Genomic DNA, 21,461 nt, shown 5'->3' with positions numbered 1-21,461 from the left:
ACGAGGTCTTTCAACTGCTGTTGGAAAGATGGGGGCTACCAGACATCGACCTGATGGCTTCAAGAAGCAACTGCAAGGTTCCTCGGTTTGTTTCAAGAAGTCTAGACCCGTTAGCACATGCAGTGGACGCTCTGGTGATCCCTTGGCAGTTCTCTCTGACGTACATCTTTCCACCTCTGGCACTTCTGCCGAAGGTCGTCAAGAAGATCAAACGGGAAAGCACCACAACAATTTTGATAGCCCCATACTGGCCCCGGAGGTCGTGGTTTGCAGACATAGTGGCGCTGGCAAAGGACGACCCCTTCCACCTGCCACTCAGACAGGACCTTCTTACTCAAGGCCCCGTCGTCCATCCGAATTCTCGTCAGTGGGCTTTAACGGCATGGCTCTTGAGGCCCTAGTGCTGAAGAGAGCTGGAGCACCCGCAGATGCCTTACCCACTATGCTTAGGGCTCGCAAACCTGTTTCCTCCAAGGCGTATCACAGGGTATGGAAAACCTTCATCTCCTGGTGCGAACACCGGGACACAGACCCACAGAGAGCTAAGGAGAAGGATATCCTTTCCTTCCTTCAGGATGGGTTGCAGAAAGGGTTGGCACTGAGCTCTTTGAAGGTGCAGGTATCAGCATTATCCATCCTGCTACAGGAGAAGCTGGCGCTCCGGAGTAATATCAGAACTTTTCTTCAAGGGCCAACCCGTTTAATACCTCCGTATCGCTGCCCAGTTCCACCCTGGGACCTTAACTTGGTGCTCTCTGTGCTTCAGGAGGATCCCTATGAGCCACTCGACATGCTTCCTCTGTCTACATTGACGGAAAAGGTTGTCTTTCTCCTGGCCATCACCTCTGCTCGCAGGGTTTCGGAACTAGCCGCACTCTCCTGCAAATCACCTTTCACCATCATACACAAGGACAAGGTGGTGCTTAGACCTACTCCGGACTTTTTACCTAAGGTTGTATCCGAATTCCACCTCAATCAGGATATAGTTGTGCCTTCGTTATGTCCAGACCCCAAAAATCCTGGAGAGAAGAAACTGCACAACTTGGATGTCGTACGAGCTATTGAACACTATCTACGAGCTACCAAGGAGGTACGAAAGTCAGATTCTCTCTTCATCATTCCGGATGGCCCCAAACGCGGGTCCAAAGCGGCTAAGACCACGGTAGCGAAGTGGATTAGGGCTACCATCACTAGAGCCTATGCAGTTCGAGGACTACAGCCTCCACTCAAGGTGAAAGCACACTCTACTCGCTCACTTAGCACTTCGTGGGCTGTTCGCCACCAAGCATCGGCGGAACAAGTTTGTAGAGCGGCCACCTGGGCGTCCCTTCACACCTTCACACGTTTCTACAGGCTACACACACGGGCCTCGGCCGAAGCCGTCTTTGGGAGGAAGGTGTTACAGGCTGTGATCAGTTAAACACCTTATAGCTTGTCAGTGTCCCGCCCTCATGGGTTGCTTTGGGACATCCCCACGGTGCCTGTGTCCCCCAATTAGGCAAGAGAAAGAGAGATTTTTGTACTTACCGTTAAATCTTTTTCTCTTGTCCTATATTGGGGGACACAGGCCTTCCCTCCCTGTACGACACTGTTTTTTTTTTTCTGATTATAATCTGTTAATTCTCCGTGTTGGGATTATTGTTCAAAATTCTATATTTTTTGAGAGGGTTGAGACTCTTCCTTCTTATGGGTTTTTTCTGCTCCTTCTTCGGTGGAAACTGGAGATAGTAGGAGGAGGCAGGGGATGAAGCCCAGAGCAGGAGGAGGAGTCAAGTTTAACATGTTAGTGTCCATCTCCAGCTGCAGGATCTTCATCCCCACGGTGCCTGTGTCCCCCAATATAGGACAAGAGAAAAAGATTTAATGGTAAGTACAAAAATCTCTCTATCTTCGCGCCATATGTTGGGTATTTAAGGGTAAATTTTTTAATATTTGTTACTTTGACAAAGGCTGGTGTGGCAGCCGAAACGTTAGTGCGTTCAATAAATTTACTTCTTTACAATAAGTCCTGAGTTGTGCGGCTTCTTCTGGGGAGGATTATATATATATATATATATATATATATATATATATATATATATATATATATATATATATATATATATATATATATATATATATATATATATATATATATATATATATATATATATATATATAAATGTCAAAAAAGGTCCGCACACATAGGACTTGGATAAAGAAGAAAAAGTGTAGTTTATTCAACGTTTCGGCCCAGTCACTTGAGCCGTCCTCAAGTGACTGGGCCGAAACGTTGAATAAACTACACTTTTTCTTCTTTATCCAAGTCCTATGTGTGCGGACCTTTTTTGACATTTACATAAGATTGTTTTTTTGTTCCAGCACTGAGGCATCCATTTTGTGCTCTGGGTGCACCGACCCCATGTTGTTTATATATATATATATATATATATATATATATATATATATATATATATATATATATTTCTTTTTTTTTTTTTTATTCTCACAGGTGAATCTGAAAATGAGGGAGATTTTAGAGCGAGAACAAAGGATAAAACAACAAGTAATAGAAAGTCCAAGCCATCCAAAGGTAAAGTCAATAATGTATGGTGAATGGTTGGGGATGAGCGACACATACAGCTGATATGCTCAATATAGCAACTCTGTTACCTCTGTAGAGAAGCCTGGGTGCCACCAATACTGACTGTCAGCATACAGCACAGGTTGATGGGTCACATGCTCCTGCTTAATGACTTCCTCTGAGGTTATACACCTCATTATATGCTGCAACACATAGGGGGTTATGTAATAAAAGGCACTAAGTTTGCCCAGGAGCTGTAACCCGTAGCAACCAATCAGCAGGTAGCATTTGCAAGCCACCAGTTAAAAAGCAAACCTCTTATTGGTTGCTATGGGTTGCTGCTTCTTGGCAAACTTAGTGGGACTCATTGATAAACACTGTGCAAATTTGCACATGGGCAGTAACCCATAGCAACCAATCAGTGATAAGCTTTTTTTCAACCAGCTGCAGGTTGAACACTGAAAGCAATCATCTGATTGGTTGACGTGGGTTATTGCCCAGGTGCAAATTTGTCCAGTGTTTATAAATAACCCCCAGTGCCTTAATTAAATATGGGTGTTAGACCCTTGTGTACATACTTGTACCCAAGGTCCAATGTGCCCTACATACCTCTGTGGAGAAGAAGCCTAGGTGCCACCTGACTGATGGGTCACATGAAAAAAGTGAAACTTTCTTTAGTGCACTGTATATTGTGCATATACAAAAACACAATAGTCCCATAAGTGCTGCAAAAGTGAATCTTGATTCATCAGCATATTGTCCATAAGTTGGAATCCATTTACTAGCAAAAACAAGGGAAATAGTTTTTTGTTGTTAAACAGTTTCCTTTTAAAGTGACATTACCAGTGCACACCACCATAAAATTCATTTAAAAGTAGAAGGAAAGGCTGTTTGCACTTGGGGGTAGAGTCCTGCAGCGGGTCGGGTACCCGCAAAAATCTGTGGTACCCTGCGTGTATAGATGCGGATTGGGCTGCAGATCTTCTCAATAGCAATTTTTACTCCTTTTTTTCTGATCACGTCTATTTCTGTCACTTCTCGTTTACAATGAAAGCACTTTCTGATTCTTGATGGTCGGGGGTCCGGATTGCGGATTGCAGGTTGCGGGTACAGGTCGGGTATGGGTTCCAAAAAATGGACCCGCGCAGGACTATACTTGGGGGTGCCAAATGTTAGGCACCCCCAAGTGATTGTATTGGCTTATCTGAAACCCCAGGCCGGTGCTTCTTCCAGCAGAAAACGGCACCAGCCCGAGGTTTTTCTAGTGAGTACCACAGAGAGATCTTCGTCCTTCATATTTCTCGGGGCAAACGCATGCGCAGTAGAGCGAAGTAGACAACTTTTTAGTTAAAGTTCGACTTTTCGTTCTACTGCGCAAACGTGTGTAGAAAGAGGAAGCCGGAAGAAGATCTCTCAATGGTGCTCGCTGGTATAACCCCGGGCCGGTGCAGTTTTCTGCTGATACAATCACTTGGGGGTGCCTAACATTTGGCACCTCCAAGCCTTTCCTTCTCCTTTTAACCTTTGTGTCACATTTCCTTTTGCATCTGATACTAAGTTATAACATTCCCGACATAACAAATATTTAAAATGTGCAACAAAATTGCAATACTTAAAAAAAAACAAAAAAAAAACATTTTCATAACCTGTTACAAGGAATACTTGAAACTAGGTACTACTCCCAAAGGAGTGTTTTTGTATATATCCAATGGACTTTAGTGCACTAAAGAAAGTTTCACTTTTTTCAGCTCTATTTGGACTAATGTGATTCTAATTAATGATGTCACTAGATAGAGGAGTGTCCCATTAAACACAGTCGGTTTTTCCTGCGCTCCCCTGCGTTGCACTTTCTTCCATTTTTCTTCATTCCTCAGGGGAGCGCGGGAGTAGCCGCACTCAATTATTGTGAAGGGGGCTGTACCCACACAGACGCATGTAAGTGCAACGCAGGGGAGCGCAGGAAAAACCGCCAGTGTGTTAGAGCCCATAAGGTGTAATGTAGTTATTTGTATTTTTGCACTTGAAAAAGGATCCTTGCAGTCTGAAACATGTCGTGTAAAATAAAAGAGTTGCAGCTGAGACTGCGGCTCGTGTGCCCCTTCCTACCCATCGTTGATTCAGTGGAACCATTACATCCTAGGGCTGCTTGAGAATGCACACTTGTTTTTAGTATTCCTCCAAAGATTTTATTATTAATGTAAGCTGCTGAAAAATGCTTTTTTTATATAATAGGGGTGTGGGAATATGCAGCTTGGTATCTCTCTTGTGAAAAGTCCTTTATATAGCCTGCTATAGACCTAGGGGTGCCCCAGTCAAGGTAACGTTAAAGAATGGGCTTTTAATTCCATCATAGAGCGTTAAGGGCTCTTACACACGGCCGTTTTTGCCTGCACTCCCCTGCGTTGCACTTTCTTCCGTTCAGCCGCAGAGAATCGTAGGAGTTGATTCAATTATTTTGAAGGGGGCTGTACTCACACAGACGCATGTATGCACCGAACGCAGGTGAAATGCAACATGCCGCGTTCCACCTGCGTTTGGCGCTTACTGTATATGCATCTTTGTGAGTACAGCTCCTTCGGCTGAACAGAAGAAAGCCCAACGTAGCGAACGCAGGCAAAAACGGCTGTGTGTAAGAGCCCTAAAGCTTGGCAGTGTCTCCCACCAGCTGCCACTTTAATATGAAAATGTGTGATTTGTCAACTGAAGCGGCCACAATTGTTCCTTGTGTGAGAATCCTGCAATCTGCCCAACATTTCCCGTTCCAGAGTCAGACGTAGAGAAGCATATTCCTCTCCCCTTGGATGCCTTTTGTATGTGCTTGAGCATGAAACGAGTTTGCCTAATGCTCCCTCTAATAACCTGCACTTTTAACGTTATTCCTAGAATGTGCTGCAAAACTTCTCCTTACTCTGCCTAATTTCTTCTCCTTGTTTCCCCTCCTCCTCCCACCCGAAAAAATAAAAGTCTCCTTCAAAATGGTATTGGAAATTAGTACCTGTAAGTGAAATGCTCAGACGCCTTTTTTATGTAAATCATCCATCCATCTGACCATGGCGCATTTCCATTGTAGCCTTTATTTCTGTATTTTGTTACGTGTATCTCGCATAGTGGGTATATCGCATAGTGGCACGGCCAAACTGGACAACGTCCTTCCATATCCCCAGGCCATGCAAAAGGTGGGCTCCGTATAAGTCTAGCACCTTGCTGAAAGAATTATGGATATCAGTCTGCCAATTTAACATCATAACGTATAACCAAAAGAACCAAAATTCTGCTTTTGCATTTGCTTCTGGGACTCCCATCTTGCTTTTGTTAATGTGAAGATGTTGTCCATTTGCCTTCATCCATGACACGACTAACCATCATTCATTTCTTCGCTGTCTTGTCTTCATATTATATTGTCCCCCCACTATAAGCCTGATCTAATGCATGCTCTAGCCCACTGCATGACGGAACCTGCAGAATATGCACGCGTGGTACAGTATATCATATCTTAACCCTGTAGCTCTACAGAAATTAAAGGGGGTTGTTGCCCTTTAAATGAACTGTTAGTATGATGTAGAGAGGGATATTCTGAGACAATTTGCAATTGGTTTTCATTTTTTGTTATTAGTGGTTTTTGACTTATTTTTATTCTGCCATTTCAGCCATCTGGTTGCTGGAGTCCCTAGCAACCATGCACTGAGACTGGAATATGAATAGGACAGGCCCGGATAGCAAGATCAGTAATAAAAAGTAGCAATAACAATACATTTGTAGCCTTACAGAGCATTTGTTTTTTTTTAGATGGGGTCAGTGACCCCCATTTGAAAGCTGGAAAGAGTCGAAAGAAAGAGGCAAAGGATTAATAAGCTATAAAAAATAAATAATGAAGACCAATTGAAAAGTTGCTTAGAATGAGCAATTCTATAATATACAAAAAAGTTATCTTAAAGGTGAACCACCCCTTTAAGGAAATATGCAAAGCTTTCTTGTGTTTGAGAACCGCCTTGTTCAGGTGCGAGCAGCTTGTGGCCTTTTAAATAACAGACTACAACTCCCAGCATTCCCTGGTGCTCTTCTAGAATTCCCAAAGCTTCACGACACCCTTCCAATCACAACTTTACGGCCACAGCCTGCTCGCCCTAGTATGTGTCGCTTGCTAGTCAGTGGAGCACAGCATATTTCCAATGTAGAGGTTAAAATGTCTATTCTTTACAGATATTTTAAAAATGCTTCACCCCTCCTCTCATAACCCGACCCCTCCAGCCAAAAAAAAGAATAGCAGTGCTGACTCAAAATCAACTTCAGTGTGAATGGTGGAGACTGAATTTTCAGTATTTATTATGAAAGGGGACATATACAAATAGTTCGGACTTTCCTTCTGAACCCCTAAAGCCAATGGCTTTGATAATATTAGCAGCCAAACACAGAATAAACCCCTGCTGTCAGTCACAACTTCATAAGCTTAATAATATGCTGAAGCAGGAAGCATCTCCTGACGCTTCTTTCCTCATTGTTATATTTTAATAGTGCAATAGAATTTAGCAGAGACTCTTCCTGCATTAGTAAATATAAGCAGCTAGAAAACAGCGAGGGGGTACTTGTGTTACATCGACAGTTGTTGACTTATCATGGAAATCACAGGTAAATTGCAGAAGTGCCCATATATTGGATTTCCGAATTACCCTTTACAGTTGGTTGGTTTTGCTGTTAAAGTTATTTAGGTCTTGGAGTGTGGATAATGTTTGGGTAGTTTATATTTCCCCTCGTGTTGGGGGATGCAATAATTATGCCACAGTTCCAAAGCAGACCTAGCCAATTGCAACCATGTGCCATTAGGGCTAAAAGTGATTGGATAACATGTTTATGAGTAGGTGCACTGTCTTTTTAACTATTGGCTGATCCCTAGCCCCCTCCCAAAAAGCGTCACCCCCTTTGTTAATAGAAACATTCCTTTGGGGCATCATCAGTGCACTCCTTAGAAATCAATATAAGTTTATAGAACGGGGGGCATAGTTTTGCTCTATTGCAAATATGTTAATGTATATTTCTGTATCATTTAGGTACGTTACCGACGAGATCATCCCTCAAACAGGCACCTGCCTTACTTTCCTATACTTGAAGATCTAGTCAAGGACATTAGCGACGGGGCAGCACTTCTTACAGTGATACACTTCTACTGCCCCGAGCACATGAAACTGGACGGTAGGCTGTGTCTCCACATTGCAGCAGTTATGCGTCCTAGTCTGAATGCGTAAAGTAATGCAAATCTAATGTACTCTTGTGTTGCACTGGTACAACTTGTGTGTTTGCTTCAGAAAGACTGCAATAGTTATACAAACAAGCTGTTGTGTAGCCAAGGGGGCAGCCATTCAAGCACAGGATACATAGTAGATAACAGATAAGTACTACTATAGTTTATATAAACAAGCTGCTGTGTAGCCATGGGGGCAGCCATTCAAGCACAGGATACACAGTAGATAACAGATAAGTACTACTATAGTTTATATAAACAAGCTGCTGTGTAGCCATGGGGGCAGCCATTCAAGCACAGGATACACAGTAGATAACGGATAAGTACTACTATAGTTTATATAAACAAGCTGCTGTGTAGCCATGGGGGCAGCCATTCAAGCACAGGATACACAGTAGATAACAGATAAGTACTGCTATAGTTTATATAAACAAGCTGCTGTGTAGCCATGGGGGCAGCCATTCAAGCACAGGATACACAGTAGATAACGGATAAGTACTACTATAGTTTATATAAACAAGCTGCTGTTTAGCCATGGGGGCAGTCATTCAAATCTGAAAAAGGAGAAAATGCACAGGTTACACAGCAGATAACAGATACAGATAAACAAGAGCCATGAATATCCTGTAAATTATATCCTTATAAACGGTGCTTAGTGATGTTGTCGGTTATCATGGAAGCTTAGGGATGTCATCTCTGTCACATGACTCATTGAAACTTGTGTATTATAATAAATTAAAGTTCTCCCTGTTCCAAATATGAGGATATTAGAAGTCACCTCTGAGTTCCATGACCTGTATAAAAACACTCGGCCTTCAGTGTTTTTAAATGATCATGGAACTCCTCTGTAACTTATAATATCCTTATATTTTACAATGGTGAGTACTTTATTCACTATATAATAGCCCTAGTGCACATTGTTGTAACCATGCTGTTTTATCTGTATCCTTATAGATATCTGCTTGAAGGAAGTTACGTCGATGGCAGACAGTCTGTACAATATTCAGCTTCTTAAAGTGTTTTCCAGTGAATATTTAAACAAGTGTTTCTATCTAACCTTGGAAGACATGTTGTACTCCCCATTAGTTCTGAAGGTAGGCACCCTCTCGTTTGCACGGATTTAGTTATCAACCTGCAAGTTGCTCATGGTATGTGCTCTCTCTGCTTTTATTTCAGCCCAACGTCATGGTTTTTATAGCTGAGCTTTTCTGGTGGTTTGAGAATGTAAAGCCTGATTTTGTTCATCCCAGAGACACGCAAGAGCTTAAAGAAGGTACAGTTCATTTTCTGCCTGGGATGGGGCCGGAGAGAACAGAAAAAGTTTAAGCTGATGTAGGAAGCTTCTCCTAATGCCTCTCTGCTTAGTTGTCACATTAAGCAATAGAACTGGGCCGTTTGATTGCATTAGAAGGCTTTTTGCCATTCTGTTTGGACGCTACCCAAATAGAACAACAGAGGGCATCAACAGAACTAATTTGCTGTAAACAAAAATCTTTTTTTACACCCTCAACCTCAGCACTTTGCAGAGAATATTCTCTTACATCCAATTACAAATCGGGTATCAAATAGAACTCCGGAGCAGGCCTCCTGCCCATGGATCTGTTGTCTGCAGTGGAAGTTCTGGCAAGAATTATAAGGATATGGTACCAGGGGCTTATTAAAGAGTTCGATTATAGATAGAGTAGTCTGGGTTCAATGGTGGTCCCCTGTTTATGTATCTTTTATTATTGCTATGTCCAGTTATTAACTAAATGTCACTTTTGTTTTTGTGCAGCTAAAATTGTGACGCATCCAAAAAGTCGTCCCCAAGTTCCGATTTCTAACGCAACTAAGCGCAGCTTTCTGGCTAGCCCGGGCAGTACAGCTGATTCTCAGGCAGCAGCTGCATCTGACTCTTGCAGCAGGATTTATCTACAGCCCGAGGATGCAGAGAAGTATGTTTTTTTGATAACTACTAAACACGTCTTTTGTGGCCTTCCATCGATCTGCTAACTAGTATAATAAAACTCAAGTTATACAGAGGGAATATTTGCCAATTAAATACCATATAATGAATGTGTCTGAAAGCATTTTTTTGACTGAAAGTGTATGTAATTATAAATATATTTAATAGCTCAACTAATCCTTGTCTCAATGTATAGCGGAAAGGGATGCTCAGTCTTCAGCCCATCACACCCATTATTGCCTTTGAGACAAAAACAGCAGAAGTCTGTCAAGCCAGAAGAGAGTCCAAGTAAGTATGACTGTCACACATTGGAAAGAGTCAGTATTTTCCACACTATTGTGATATATCGAACTGTAACTCCTAAGTGAATGCCTCGTCCTCCTCCCAAAGCTCTTGTACAGAGAGGTGTGATTATTTTTTAATTTGTGATTTTTAGTTTTTACTGCTGTCTTTCACTTGGTCAGAAATATTTCTTTGTTTCTGAACCTTGGCTCCCTAGATGTTGCAGGACTACAGCTCCCACAACCAGTAGTCAGTGTAAAGCAAATTGGCCTACTTTTGCACATCCGAGGGGCTATTGCTCCAAATGTCTGCTTTATGCGGCTTGCACCCATATAGTGCAGTTTAAAGTGGGAAATCATTTTTATTGATTTTCAGTTCAAGCCTTGCACCACCCTGTCTGACCATGAAAAAAAGAGACAGCCGAAGTGCTATAAGTAAAGAGAACGAGTAACTTGTGACCAGAGCCTTTGTCAAAACAATGGCTACTGTAGGACCCAGTTGGTTGGGCAGATTAGAGGCAGAGCTAGAGGGTCAGGTTGGGCAGATCAGGGGTGTGGGCAGTCGTGTACCGGTCTCCACTATTCTTGATGATACGTCTGCTTGTGTTTCTCACTTTCTCTAGTAACCTATTAAAATCAATTTATTTAATTATTTTATTTCAGATCACAGTGATCGGGCTAACTCACTGACACGGGCTGACGGACAGCCTATGGCCTCCATTATTGCCTGGCAAGAGAAAAAGCCAAGGTATATACCCTGCAGATCATTATCACTGTGCACATTTTCTTTTTTAAGTTGCTTTGTGCTCAATGCCTTTTAAATAATCTATTCAACAAATCAGTTACCATACAATTAGGTTACCATTGTATTTTTGTTTTCCCATTTTAGACCCCTTTCTCAGCCATTTGTCCTCCACCATGCAGCAGATGATGTAGATGCAACATCCGGGGATAGCATTAGCCTTGCCAGATCTATCAGCAAGGACAGCCTAGCCTCAAACATCGTCAACCCAACTCCAAAGCATCAGTCCTATCCAACACCTATGAAGATTGGATCCAGGAGCTTACTGGGCAATGTTGATATAGAAGACGACGATGAGGAAGAACTTGTTGCATTCATCAGGTCAGATGATGCATCGTGTCCAGGAGACCTTGAGCTGCAGAGCGTCTCCTCCAGGGCTTCAAGTCAAATGAGCACGTCAAGGTTGAGAAGGCCGGCAGATTTAGAGAGCAAGCCAGATAGTTTCTTCTTAGAGCCGCTAATGCCTGCAGTGTTGAAACCGGCTAAAGAAAAACAGATGGTTCCCAAAAGTGAAGAGTATGGGGAAGGAAAACAAAAAGGGTTTCCTTCAAAAAGGCAAAATGATGGTAACCAATCTTTTTCACGGAAAAAGTTAATCAATAATCACACTGGACATGACTTGAATAGAACTTTTACTCCACTTTCTAGTGGGGAGTCTGCATGTGTAACTATCCCTTTAAGAACAGACCCTGCACAGCTTTCCATAGAGAATGGGAATGGTACCTTCAGGCCTCTTGCTATGTGTAGTGTGGAGACAAGTGAGCCTGTCGGGGGATTCTTTCTTCATGATATTAACACTGATGATGATGATGATGATGATGATGCTGAGGACAAGCCCAGCATGAGCAATTTAATAATGGAGGACCCTCATAAGCCAGACACCACGTGGACAGTATTAAGACCAGATTCTGACAATTTAGATGTAGGTGGATGTGAAGAAGTTGCTGTTTCCCACCCAGTGGGTAAATACATAGGTGAGGAGGAGTCTGCTAAGCTGCAAGAAGACCTGAAGGTTAAAGAGCACGATGACAAAGACGATGCAAGCGGACGCTCCAGCCCATGCTTAAGTACCATTTCCCAAATCAGCAGTTTATCCATGGCTAGTGGGAGCGTCCGAATGACTAGCTTTGCCGAGCGCAAATTTCAAAGGCTTAACAGCTATGAAACCAAGTCTAGTACTAGCAGCTCCCAGAAGACGACTCCTGATGGATCTGAGTGCTGTCCTCTTCCACTGACAACCTGGAAACAAAGGAGAGAACAAAGCCCTGGCCGTCAAAACAAAGATCATGCCAATGTTATAGCTTCTGAGCTAGTCCAGCTTCACATGCAGCTAGAGGAGAAGAGGCGCACAATCGAGGCTCAGAAGAAAAAGATGGAGTCTCTGTCTGCCAGGCAACGATTAAAATTGGGTAAAGCGGCCTTCCTGCATGTTGTGAAAAAAGGAAGACCAGAAACTATAGCTCAGCCGTTGAAGCCAGAGCATGGCTTAAAGGAGTACACTAAACGGACACCCGAGGATATAGACACTGTTTCTGTAAACGCTAAAGTGGAGCAATACTTGGAGACCATAGACCCTGGAACTGTGAGCAGTGATGTTAAAATTCATGAAGCCTTTGCAGACCCCAAACAGAAAGCCCCCGCCTTGTTAGAAGCAGATATATGCAATTTAATCACAAACGCTAATCCTGAGGATATAGACTCTGAAATCGATGTCAACGAGTGTGATCTTTCTATTGAAAAGCTGAATGAAACCATCAGCACACTGCAGCAGGCGATAATGAAAATATCCCAGCAACAAGAGATGCTAATGAAGGCACCCTCCATGGCTGTCCTTCCTCTCCCCAGCAATGCCCAAGACCATAAACTAAAGCCTTCAGTACAGTTTGTTGAACCTATATCGCCGCCTGAGGTGCTGAATGCACGGAAAACACCGCGTTTCGGTCAGGGGCGCAACCCTCGGTCATTGCGAGCAACTGAGCAAAAAATGGCAAAAGAAAAAATACAGAGTTCTTCTCGTGTGATAACCCCAACCAACAGCATAGAAACAGTGCCCCATTTAAAATCTGTGCAACCCCTAAAATCCCCCAGTGTAACTACTGATGAACCCCCCATGGATGTTGTACCAGAACAACTAAGTGCTTCCCAGGATAAACCAACAACAACAGGGGAGTTCAGACTGCATGATGAGAATAATCAAAGGACATTTGTTCTGTCTATGTCCAAAGATGCCAATATTATTTCTGAGCAGATGCACCAAGAAGCTATGAGCAGTCTGAGATTAGCCGGAGTAAGTACTTCAGAAGGCTCAGGGAAAGAAAATGTCCCGGTCGATGAACAACTTAAAAGCAAAAGCAGCCTCATCGAGGTGGATCTCTCTGATCTTAAAGAACCCGAAGAAGAAGGAGAAGAGACCGATCACCCTGAAAAAACCAAGGACATCATTAGCGATGACCAGAAATCGGGTTTGGGATTTTTCTTCAAGGCAAGTATTACATAAAGGGGTAGTTCACCTTTAAGTTAACTTTTAGTATGGTACAGAATGGCTCATTTGCTCTAGCTCTGAAGCTTTGGAGAAAACTCCAGTACTGCCCAATTCTACTTCATGTCTGTAGTAAATGGTAATTATGGCTTCCGCCTGTCACTGCGCACATGGGGAGGATACTGATGTGTGGGCCGGCCCGATACCTGCGGGACCCGCGGGTTGGTTGGGTTCAGGCCGACCTCATACCCCCATTTGCTCCACTTTATGCTGCCGACTTCCGGGTTCTGCATTTATAGCCACGCGCCTGGTCCTTCCTCCTCTTTTGTGATGTCATCAGCGGGTCGGCACAGGTCTATAAAAGGAACTCGGAAGTCGGGTCGGGTTTTGCACATGCCACGCATCACTATCTCCAGACATGGGTATGGGATTGGGCAGTATTGCTGTTTTTTCAGCCGGTGGAGAAAACACCTATTGAGATACTAGCTGTAGTGGCTACACAATGCAGCCACTAATAATATATCTGGTTTGTATGGGAGGCATGCTTAGGTCAAATGGCATGGGGGGGGGGTCGCTTTCAGGTTACCCTTATTTTTCTTTGTGGTTCGGAGGATGTACCAAATTGCCTGAAATCACCCAACTTGGTGAGGCTGTTGTCTTTTAGAAACATGTCAATCTAGGTTTCCAAGAGATAAGTGTCCCAACTCGAGGCCCACAGGCCAGATGCAGCCTCCCGCAAGATATTTTAGCCACTCATCATTGGGTTTCTGGTATATCTGGCACATCATGTTACCCCTTGTTAAATTAGATTGTTCTGACCATTAATACCCTTGAAACCTTCAGGATGAACAGAAAGCTGAAGACGAGCTGGCAAAGAAACGTGCAGCCTTTCTGATGAAGCAGCAGCGCAAAGCTGAAGAGGCACGGCACAGAAAGCACCAGCTGGAGGCTGAAGTTGAACAGAAACGTGACGAAGCTCGGTAATTTATATAGTGAATAATGTCTCCCCTCTTGGAATATATAAGGCTATTATAATTTTCCGAGGAGTTCCATGACCATATAAAAACACGAGGCTGAAGGCCGAGTGTTTTTATACAGGTCATGTAACTCTGAGGTGACTTTTGATATCCTCATATTTTGCAACAGGGGGTACTTTATTAATAATAATATGTTTCAATAAGTCATGTGGTAAGCTCTGATTATAACCTATGACATCATTTATAAGGATATCATTTACAGGATATTCATGGCTTTTGTGTATTAGAATGAGATAATGTACTTAAAATGGAAGCCCCTCTGTGTTCCAAATGCGGTATATGTACACACAGTACACTGCACACTATAGTCAAATGCAGAGATTGCAGTGTTTCATAGTAGTGCAGGCTTTGATTGGAGGAGGACATGGAGGAGCAGAGCGTAGATGCTGTGAGGCTGTCTTGTATAAGAAAGCATACAGTATTATTATGCTATGGTATGACCTGTTCATATGCATGGCAATAATAATAAAAGCATTGACCCTGATGGTATTCCTTATTTTTTACGCGCCACAGTCGCAAAGCTGACGAAGACCGAATACGAAAGGACGAAGAGAAGGCCCGGAGAGAGCTCATCAAGCAGGAATATCTCCGAAGGAAGCAACAACAGATTCTGGAAGAACAGGGGCTTGGCAGGCCGAAGCCTAAACCGAAACCCAAGAAAACTCGCCCCAAATCTGTCCATCGAGAAGGATCATACAGTGACTCTGGAACTAAATATTCCTCTACACGTATGTGTCTTCTTATGTCTCTTTATGATCAAAGTTTTGAAGTAAGCGCAAGAGACTCCTCACCCCTTGTCCCATTATCCAATCAATAAGCCAATCAAGTATTTGCTTTTCTTATTCTCTCTGTAAAGACTAGTGCAAGCTAACTGCTGATTGGTTGCTATGACTTTCGAGATTGGGGAATTACTACCTTAATATTTATGTCAGGGTTTCTACTTCTTTTTGTTTTCAGGGTTCACATTGTGTTGGCTTAGCTTTGCAGTCCAAAATGGTAGACAGGGACCCAATATTAAATCACTGATTTATCTTTAAAAAAACATTTTTTTTCCTTTTAATAGCTGATAATTTAAGCAGTGCTCAGTCTGGATCAAGCTTGTCCTTGGCCTCAGGTGCTACTACAGAAGCTGAGAGTGTGCACTCAGGAGGGACCCCATCACACAGGTATGCATTAGGTACTTTCTGGGTACAACAAGAACAAAAAGAATTCCAGTTTATCCTTCAGAAAAATACAAATTTATTTTCCCTTTCATATAGAGTGGACTCCGTGGATGCTCTTTCAGGAATGGGCAGGCACCAGAGCAGGAATGCAGAACGAGACTGGGAGAATGCATCAACTGCATCTTCTATTGCGTCTGTAGCAGAATATTCAGGTAAGGCGCATATTTATATAATCAAGATAATTTTGGGACATTTTTCTTTCCCCACCTAAATTTATTTGTCATTTCAAAACCCTATCAGTTCTCCTTTGAAATTCTTAATCTGGTCAACCAATTGCCCGGTCACATTCTGCTGTAGTGTTCTGCACCCACTAGCTACGCAGCCATAATCAGATACTCTATTCTGTTCAATGTTAAGGAGCCTCTAGAAAGGAATGTTTTCATATGGGATGTGGCAGTTGAAGTGGGTGCTGTGAAAATATAGTGGGTATGAAAGAGCAGATGAGTCGATCAGGTCAGGGAGACATGGTGTGCGGAGGAGGGAAGGGCTTTAGCGTTATCATTTGCTTGATGCAGAGCAATACATTTAATGATGGGATACAATACATTTAAACTATGTTTAATCATTGTTTCTTGTTTTTCTTGCCTTTTTCCCCCCAGGTCCCAAACTGTATAAAGAGCCAAGCAGCAAGTCGAATAAACCAATTATTCACAACGCTATAGCCCATTGCTGTCTAGCAGGAAAAGTCAATGAGGCAATAAAAAATTCAACCTTGGAGGTAAATAAAGCAGCCTCTTATACATACTTTTATTGATTTTTTATCCGTTCCCATCCTGTTTATTTTTTAACTGGGGGGCAGTTATGTTTGCACAACCTCGAGTGTCTTGGTATATTTGATTTGATCAAAGTGTTGGGTACTTGATTGATCAAACACCAGAAATATTTACATAATTGCTTGGTTTGTACCGATTTATATAAGGCCAGGGCCAGACGAGAATTTGCTCCTCCGATTCTGCCCTGAACCCAGAAACATAATCTCTGCTCAGAGGTGCAGACTTACTCGGCAGATTTCAGTGCTGAAAGACGAGATTTTGCATTTCACTGAGAAATTCAGGCCGAGATCCAACTTGTCTGTCCCTAGCCTAAGGGTGGGTCTTTAAAGGAGTTTAAAGGAGACATATAGTATAACTAAAAACCCCTCCACTCTTGTAGGCAATAACAAATAATATGTGGTACTGACTTTACTGTGGGCTAAATATTAATATATTCAAAAATGATCCCTTTATTGGAGCTCCCTATAGATCTGTTAAGGTGGCCATAAACGTAGAGCTACGACATCGCCAAACGAGCGGATCTCTCCCTGATATGCCCACATTGAAGTGGCCGATATCGGGGTGATCTGATACAGGCGGTTGGATTGCGGGACTGCATGCATGCACAGACGCGGCTGACGGGATTTTTTAACCTGCCCGATCGAGATCTGCCCAACTTTCGGGGCAGCCCGTTGGATGGCCCCACACACGGCCCAATAAGCTGCTGACTCGGTCTATCGGCAGCTTTTATCGGCCCGTGTATGGGGGCCTCAACAGTCCCTTTTTGAGTTTCAAACAAGGGGTGGGCAGTCCTAAGGGTCGCTGCTAGCTAACCAATCACAGTCCTGCAATCACACAAGCAAAGACAGGCTTCAGTCCCCTATCAGCTGCTGATTGATTCTGGGGAAGGAAGCAGCAGGAAGTGCAACAGATGGGCGGGACTAATAGGTTTTTTGCAGAAATGTTTAATCAACCTGAAACCGTACCTTTTTTTTTTTTAAAAGCATATTCCTTCTATATTTAAAAGAGTATCATACACTGCAGCAGTGTTGTCTTTTCACCGTATGTCTCCTTTAAGAACCCATTAATGATCTATGTCCTCTGTCTGGTTTTATATACATCTCCATGCGCAGGAGCTAGAGAAGTGCGACTCCAACCACTACATTATCCTTTTCCGCGACGCCGGCTGTCAGTTTCGAGCACTTTACTCCTACTACCCAGACACCGAAGAGATCTGTAAACTGACGGGGACTGGCCCGAAGAACATCACCAAGAAGATGATCGATAAAATTTACAAATACAGCTCGGACAGAAAACAGTTTACCGTGATCCCGGCCAAAACCATGTCGGCCAGCGTGGACGCGCTGACTATCCATAACAATTTGTGGCAAGCCAAGAGGCCCGCCTTGCCAAAGAAAAATCCCTTGTGCAAGTAACACCTGCTGGGCAGATGAATCTCTGGTTTAGAGAGAGCAAAATGTTAACTTTATTTTCACCCGTGGATACAAATTCTGCTGCACTTTGAATGTTTTTCTCTCTTTTTTTTTTCTTCAAGGGAATTTTAAGGCTAAATCCCACTTGCTGTTTCAGACCTCTCCAGCACCAAAACTGATAGAACTGAAGGAAATCAAAATCAGTGTTCATCCCTCTTGTGTTTCGTTTGTTGCTGCCTCCTGTTTTCTCCCTGAATGAATGGGTGATTATGTGCTGTGAATCTCAACATGGATAATAATTCCATGGAAGGAAGACGTTGCATGCAACAAGAGTCGCTATCCAGTGGACTTACTTTTACTTGAAGTGCTCCCCATACATCTATAAACCCGCGGCGTCTCCCGTCGGAAACAAAATTGGAATAGAGTCGCTGACGGGTTTCGGTCAGCGGGAGATTTAAACAGACCATAATAAGCCCCTTTATATTTTAGAATTGAAAGATAGTATATGAGCCCGGAATATTAAATAGTACACACATTTTATTTCTTTTGTTTTTCTTTAGTGCAGTGATGCTTGGTGGCAGATTTATTAATGGGCAGATTTATCAAAGGTCAAATTTCTAATCTATGTGAATTATTTTACTCTAATAAATTCAAATATACTGTACTCACAACTCAACGGGAGGTTATTTAAAAAAACGTCTAATATTCGATCGAATAGTTCCGACCCAAAAATTTTAATCAAATTCGAATCAAGTTTTCCCTCAATGTCTGCCATTGACTTGTAAATGAACTCTTGAAGGTTTTAGGTGGAGTATATTCGAATCAGAACTGTTTCTATGGTTGAGATGTGATAAATCTCACATTCGAATTGGGGGATTTAAATTTGAATGTGTGAGTTTTGACACAAAACAAATTAGATTGACTTTGACCCTTAATCAATCTGCCCCTAAGGGTCGAAAAGCAAATTTATTTTGTTGTCAAAATTCACACATTCGAATTTTAATCCTCCAATTGGAATGTGAGATTTAGCAAACCTCTAGTTCTAATTAGAATATTTGCTACCGAATTCATTTAAAAGTCAATGGCAGGGGTCCATGACCCATATGAATATGTTAATAGCCTTCCTGGCATTTAAGTTTTTTTTTGGAGGAAAATTGAGTTTCGTTCATGCTCATTTTGAATACGAAACAAATTTTCGGATCGTTCCCATTCGATCGAATTTTAGAAGTTCAATAAATAACCCCCCCATTCGAGTTCTGAGTACATTCAAATTTATTCCCATCAATTCGAAATTCGACCTTTGATAAATCTGCCCATTAATTTCTGATTCTTTGTCCTGAGAAATTGTGCGGTATAGAAGTAGGGGGAAAAAAAGTCCACACTAAGCACGGTACATGGCGGTGCGCTTAATATATAAAACACGGTCCTTTTTAATGGTTTTATGATGTCTTCATGTGTATATCTTATCTTTGTTGCCGGCTTCCCCGCGTCCTGACGCACACAGCAAGCCGAGAGAACATGTGTGCCCTGTTGAAGGAGATTTTTTTTATTTTGGGTTGACTTATTTATTCTTAGACCAAAATAATTTTTTTTTTTTTTTGGTTGATCTCATTAAAATACAAATATGATTTGCAATCGAATATGGAGTTTTTTTTAAAATTCCAGGAAAAAAATTTTTTTTTGCACAGTAATAAAAAAAAACGCTCATGCCTAAATACAGGTAGATCTGTTTTAGATGTTTTAGCACTGGCACAAAAATTGGTTTCAATCCATGAAAACACTAATTGCTCTTTTGAGGTTTTTAATGCACTTTGATTTTGTTTTTTCTCTTGTTCCGTTGAATTACGTCATTTTTGTTACAGCTCAGACTTGACATGGGGGAATTTTCAGATTTGCACGTTTTTTTGTTGTTGTTGAGTATTACTTGAAATAAGAAGTTGGTACATATGGGGGCGCTCTTGTTTCATTTAAAACAGAATCCAATGAATGCTCTCGTGCCCTTTAAGCTCTTTATGTATAAAACGCGTCGGAACCTAGGCTACGGTAGACTGATCATGGGGTCTTCCATTACTGTTCCATCAATAGAACCTCCATTAATAATACCCTACCATACTGATCTAGATTGCTGCATTTGTGTATATATTTGTTCATCGTCACCAGTTTTGTGTAAATAACAAAAAAAAAAAGCTTTATAATTCTGAAGTGCTAAAGAGGCTAATAACGCATTCAAATTTTCTGCTAAAATGCTTTTTTCCCCCCACCCTTGTCCTCCCTCCCTTCACGGCGGAAATGATGTTCCATATTTATTTTATGAAAGCACTGAATTGAAATAAAATTTAACTGTATGCTTTTTCCATTTATTTTTTTGATGTGTACATCGTTTTTATTTTATTTTTTTTCCATCGTTTCCACGTATAGTGTTTTAAGCTTTCATGCCATGCCCAGTTACTTTCATTTAATTTAAAATCAGGTTTTTTCTTAAAAAGGTTAGTTCTAGCCAATAACATGCTTTGCCTAAATTTTGACCTAACTTGCTTAAATATGGAAGAAGGCAAAAAAAAGAAAAACCATTGTGATAAATTTAAACTTTTAAAACTCAAAATTTTGACTTTTAGTGGCTCTTTTGCTTCTTTTCAGCGAAGCAAAACCCATCCCTAATTATGAGTTGAAAAAAGTCGAAATTCTGACTTTTAAACTCGAATTCTGACTTTTAATCTCATAATTATGACTTCAAAAAGTAAAATTTTGATTCCTAATCTCATAATTATGAATTTAAATAGTCTACATTCTGACATTTTAAAAAGTCAAAATTATGATTTTTAGGGGGTTATTTATTTAGGGTCGAGTTTGTCAGGTTTTTTCTACCTTGAATAAACTCACAATTTAAACAAGCTCTAATGTTTACTTATTTATGAAAAAATCTGAATCTAATGCAATTGGGGAAAAAACTAGAATACCTCAAATATATTGAGTTTATAGGCTAAAAAAAACTTGAATTTCCGAGCACAAACCAGCGTAAAACACCCTTAAATCCTGAAGGCAAAAAACATCTTCAAATGGTTAAAGGGACCTCTGGCATTGACTTTTACATGAATTTGACAGGTTTTAGCTTCAGCATTTTTGAATTTGGACTTTTAGCAGCTTCGGGGCATAATAAAGGTAGAAATGTTTGAGTTTTTTACCCCAAAATTTTTATAGAGGAAACGCACCTAGACCTATAGAGGTTTTTTTTATACCTCGAATGAACACAAACTCGAATGGTTTCTTATTTAAGAAAAAAACTGGAATGGAAAAAACTTAAATCACTGAGTTTGGGGTTAACAACTCAAATTAATCAAGTTTTCAGCAAAAAAAAAAAAAGATCTAGTTTTCGTGCAAAACCCTCTGAAAATATTCAAACATCATGAAGGCTATTTACATCTTCCTCTGCCATTGACTCCTACATGACCTCAACAGGTTTTAGCTGGTGTATTTTCGTATTCGAGCTATTTCCAGGGTTGGGGTATAATAAATCTCCAAAAAATTTAGGTTTTTTTTAACCCAAAAAATCTCGAATCCTTAACATCTGCCCATTTATAAATAACCCTGTTAATGTCATGAATTTTTATTTTAACAAATGGAAGCAAAAATATGAATTTTCAAAAATTTGAATTTCAACTTTTTAAAGTAATAATTATAAGTTTAAATTTCAGAATGTAGACTTTGAAAAG

General features: G+C 41.4%; 1 protein-coding gene across 2 annotated transcripts in view; it reads left to right on the top strand.

Moving 5' to 3' along the window:
- The window catches only part of LOC108698179 (calmodulin-regulated spectrin-associated protein 1-like), a 41,880-nt gene extending 23,485 nt beyond the window's left edge, over window positions 1–18,395 (top strand). The window contains exons 5-19 of one of the 2 annotated variants that reach the window (XM_041572331.1): window positions 2,492–2,572; window positions 5,528–5,560; window positions 7,609–7,750; window positions 8,754–8,893; window positions 8,976–9,072; window positions 9,574–9,733; window positions 9,941–10,032; window positions 10,689–10,773; window positions 10,915–13,309; window positions 14,150–14,286; window positions 14,857–15,071; window positions 15,407–15,509; window positions 15,603–15,718; window positions 16,166–16,284; window positions 17,452–18,395. In XM_041572331.1, coding sequence (XP_041428265.1) covers window positions 2,492–2,572; window positions 5,528–5,560; window positions 7,609–7,750; window positions 8,754–8,893; window positions 8,976–9,072; window positions 9,574–9,733; window positions 9,941–10,032; window positions 10,689–10,773; window positions 10,915–13,309; window positions 14,150–14,286; window positions 14,857–15,071; window positions 15,407–15,509; window positions 15,603–15,718; window positions 16,166–16,284; window positions 17,452–17,754 — 4,218 coding nt within the window. In that variant the 3' untranslated portion in view covers window positions 17,755–18,395. The remainder of the gene's footprint in view (window positions 1–2,491; window positions 2,573–5,527; window positions 5,561–7,608; window positions 7,751–8,753; window positions 8,894–8,975; window positions 9,073–9,573; window positions 9,734–9,940; window positions 10,033–10,688; window positions 10,774–10,914; window positions 13,310–14,149; window positions 14,287–14,856; window positions 15,072–15,406; window positions 15,510–15,602; window positions 15,719–16,165; window positions 16,285–17,451) is intronic. The other variant, XM_041572332.1, reaches the window with a different exon arrangement.
- Window positions 18,396–21,461: the final 3,066 nt, after the last annotated feature.

This window comes from Xenopus laevis, chromosome 8L, assembly GCF_017654675.1.
Source record: "Xenopus laevis strain J_2021 chromosome 8L, Xenopus_laevis_v10.1, whole genome shotgun sequence".
Lineage (NCBI taxonomy): Eukaryota > Metazoa > Chordata > Amphibia > Anura > Pipidae > Xenopus > Xenopus laevis.
Note: the sequence above shows the minus strand (reverse complement) of the source record. Positions and strands in the feature narration are given on the sequence as shown.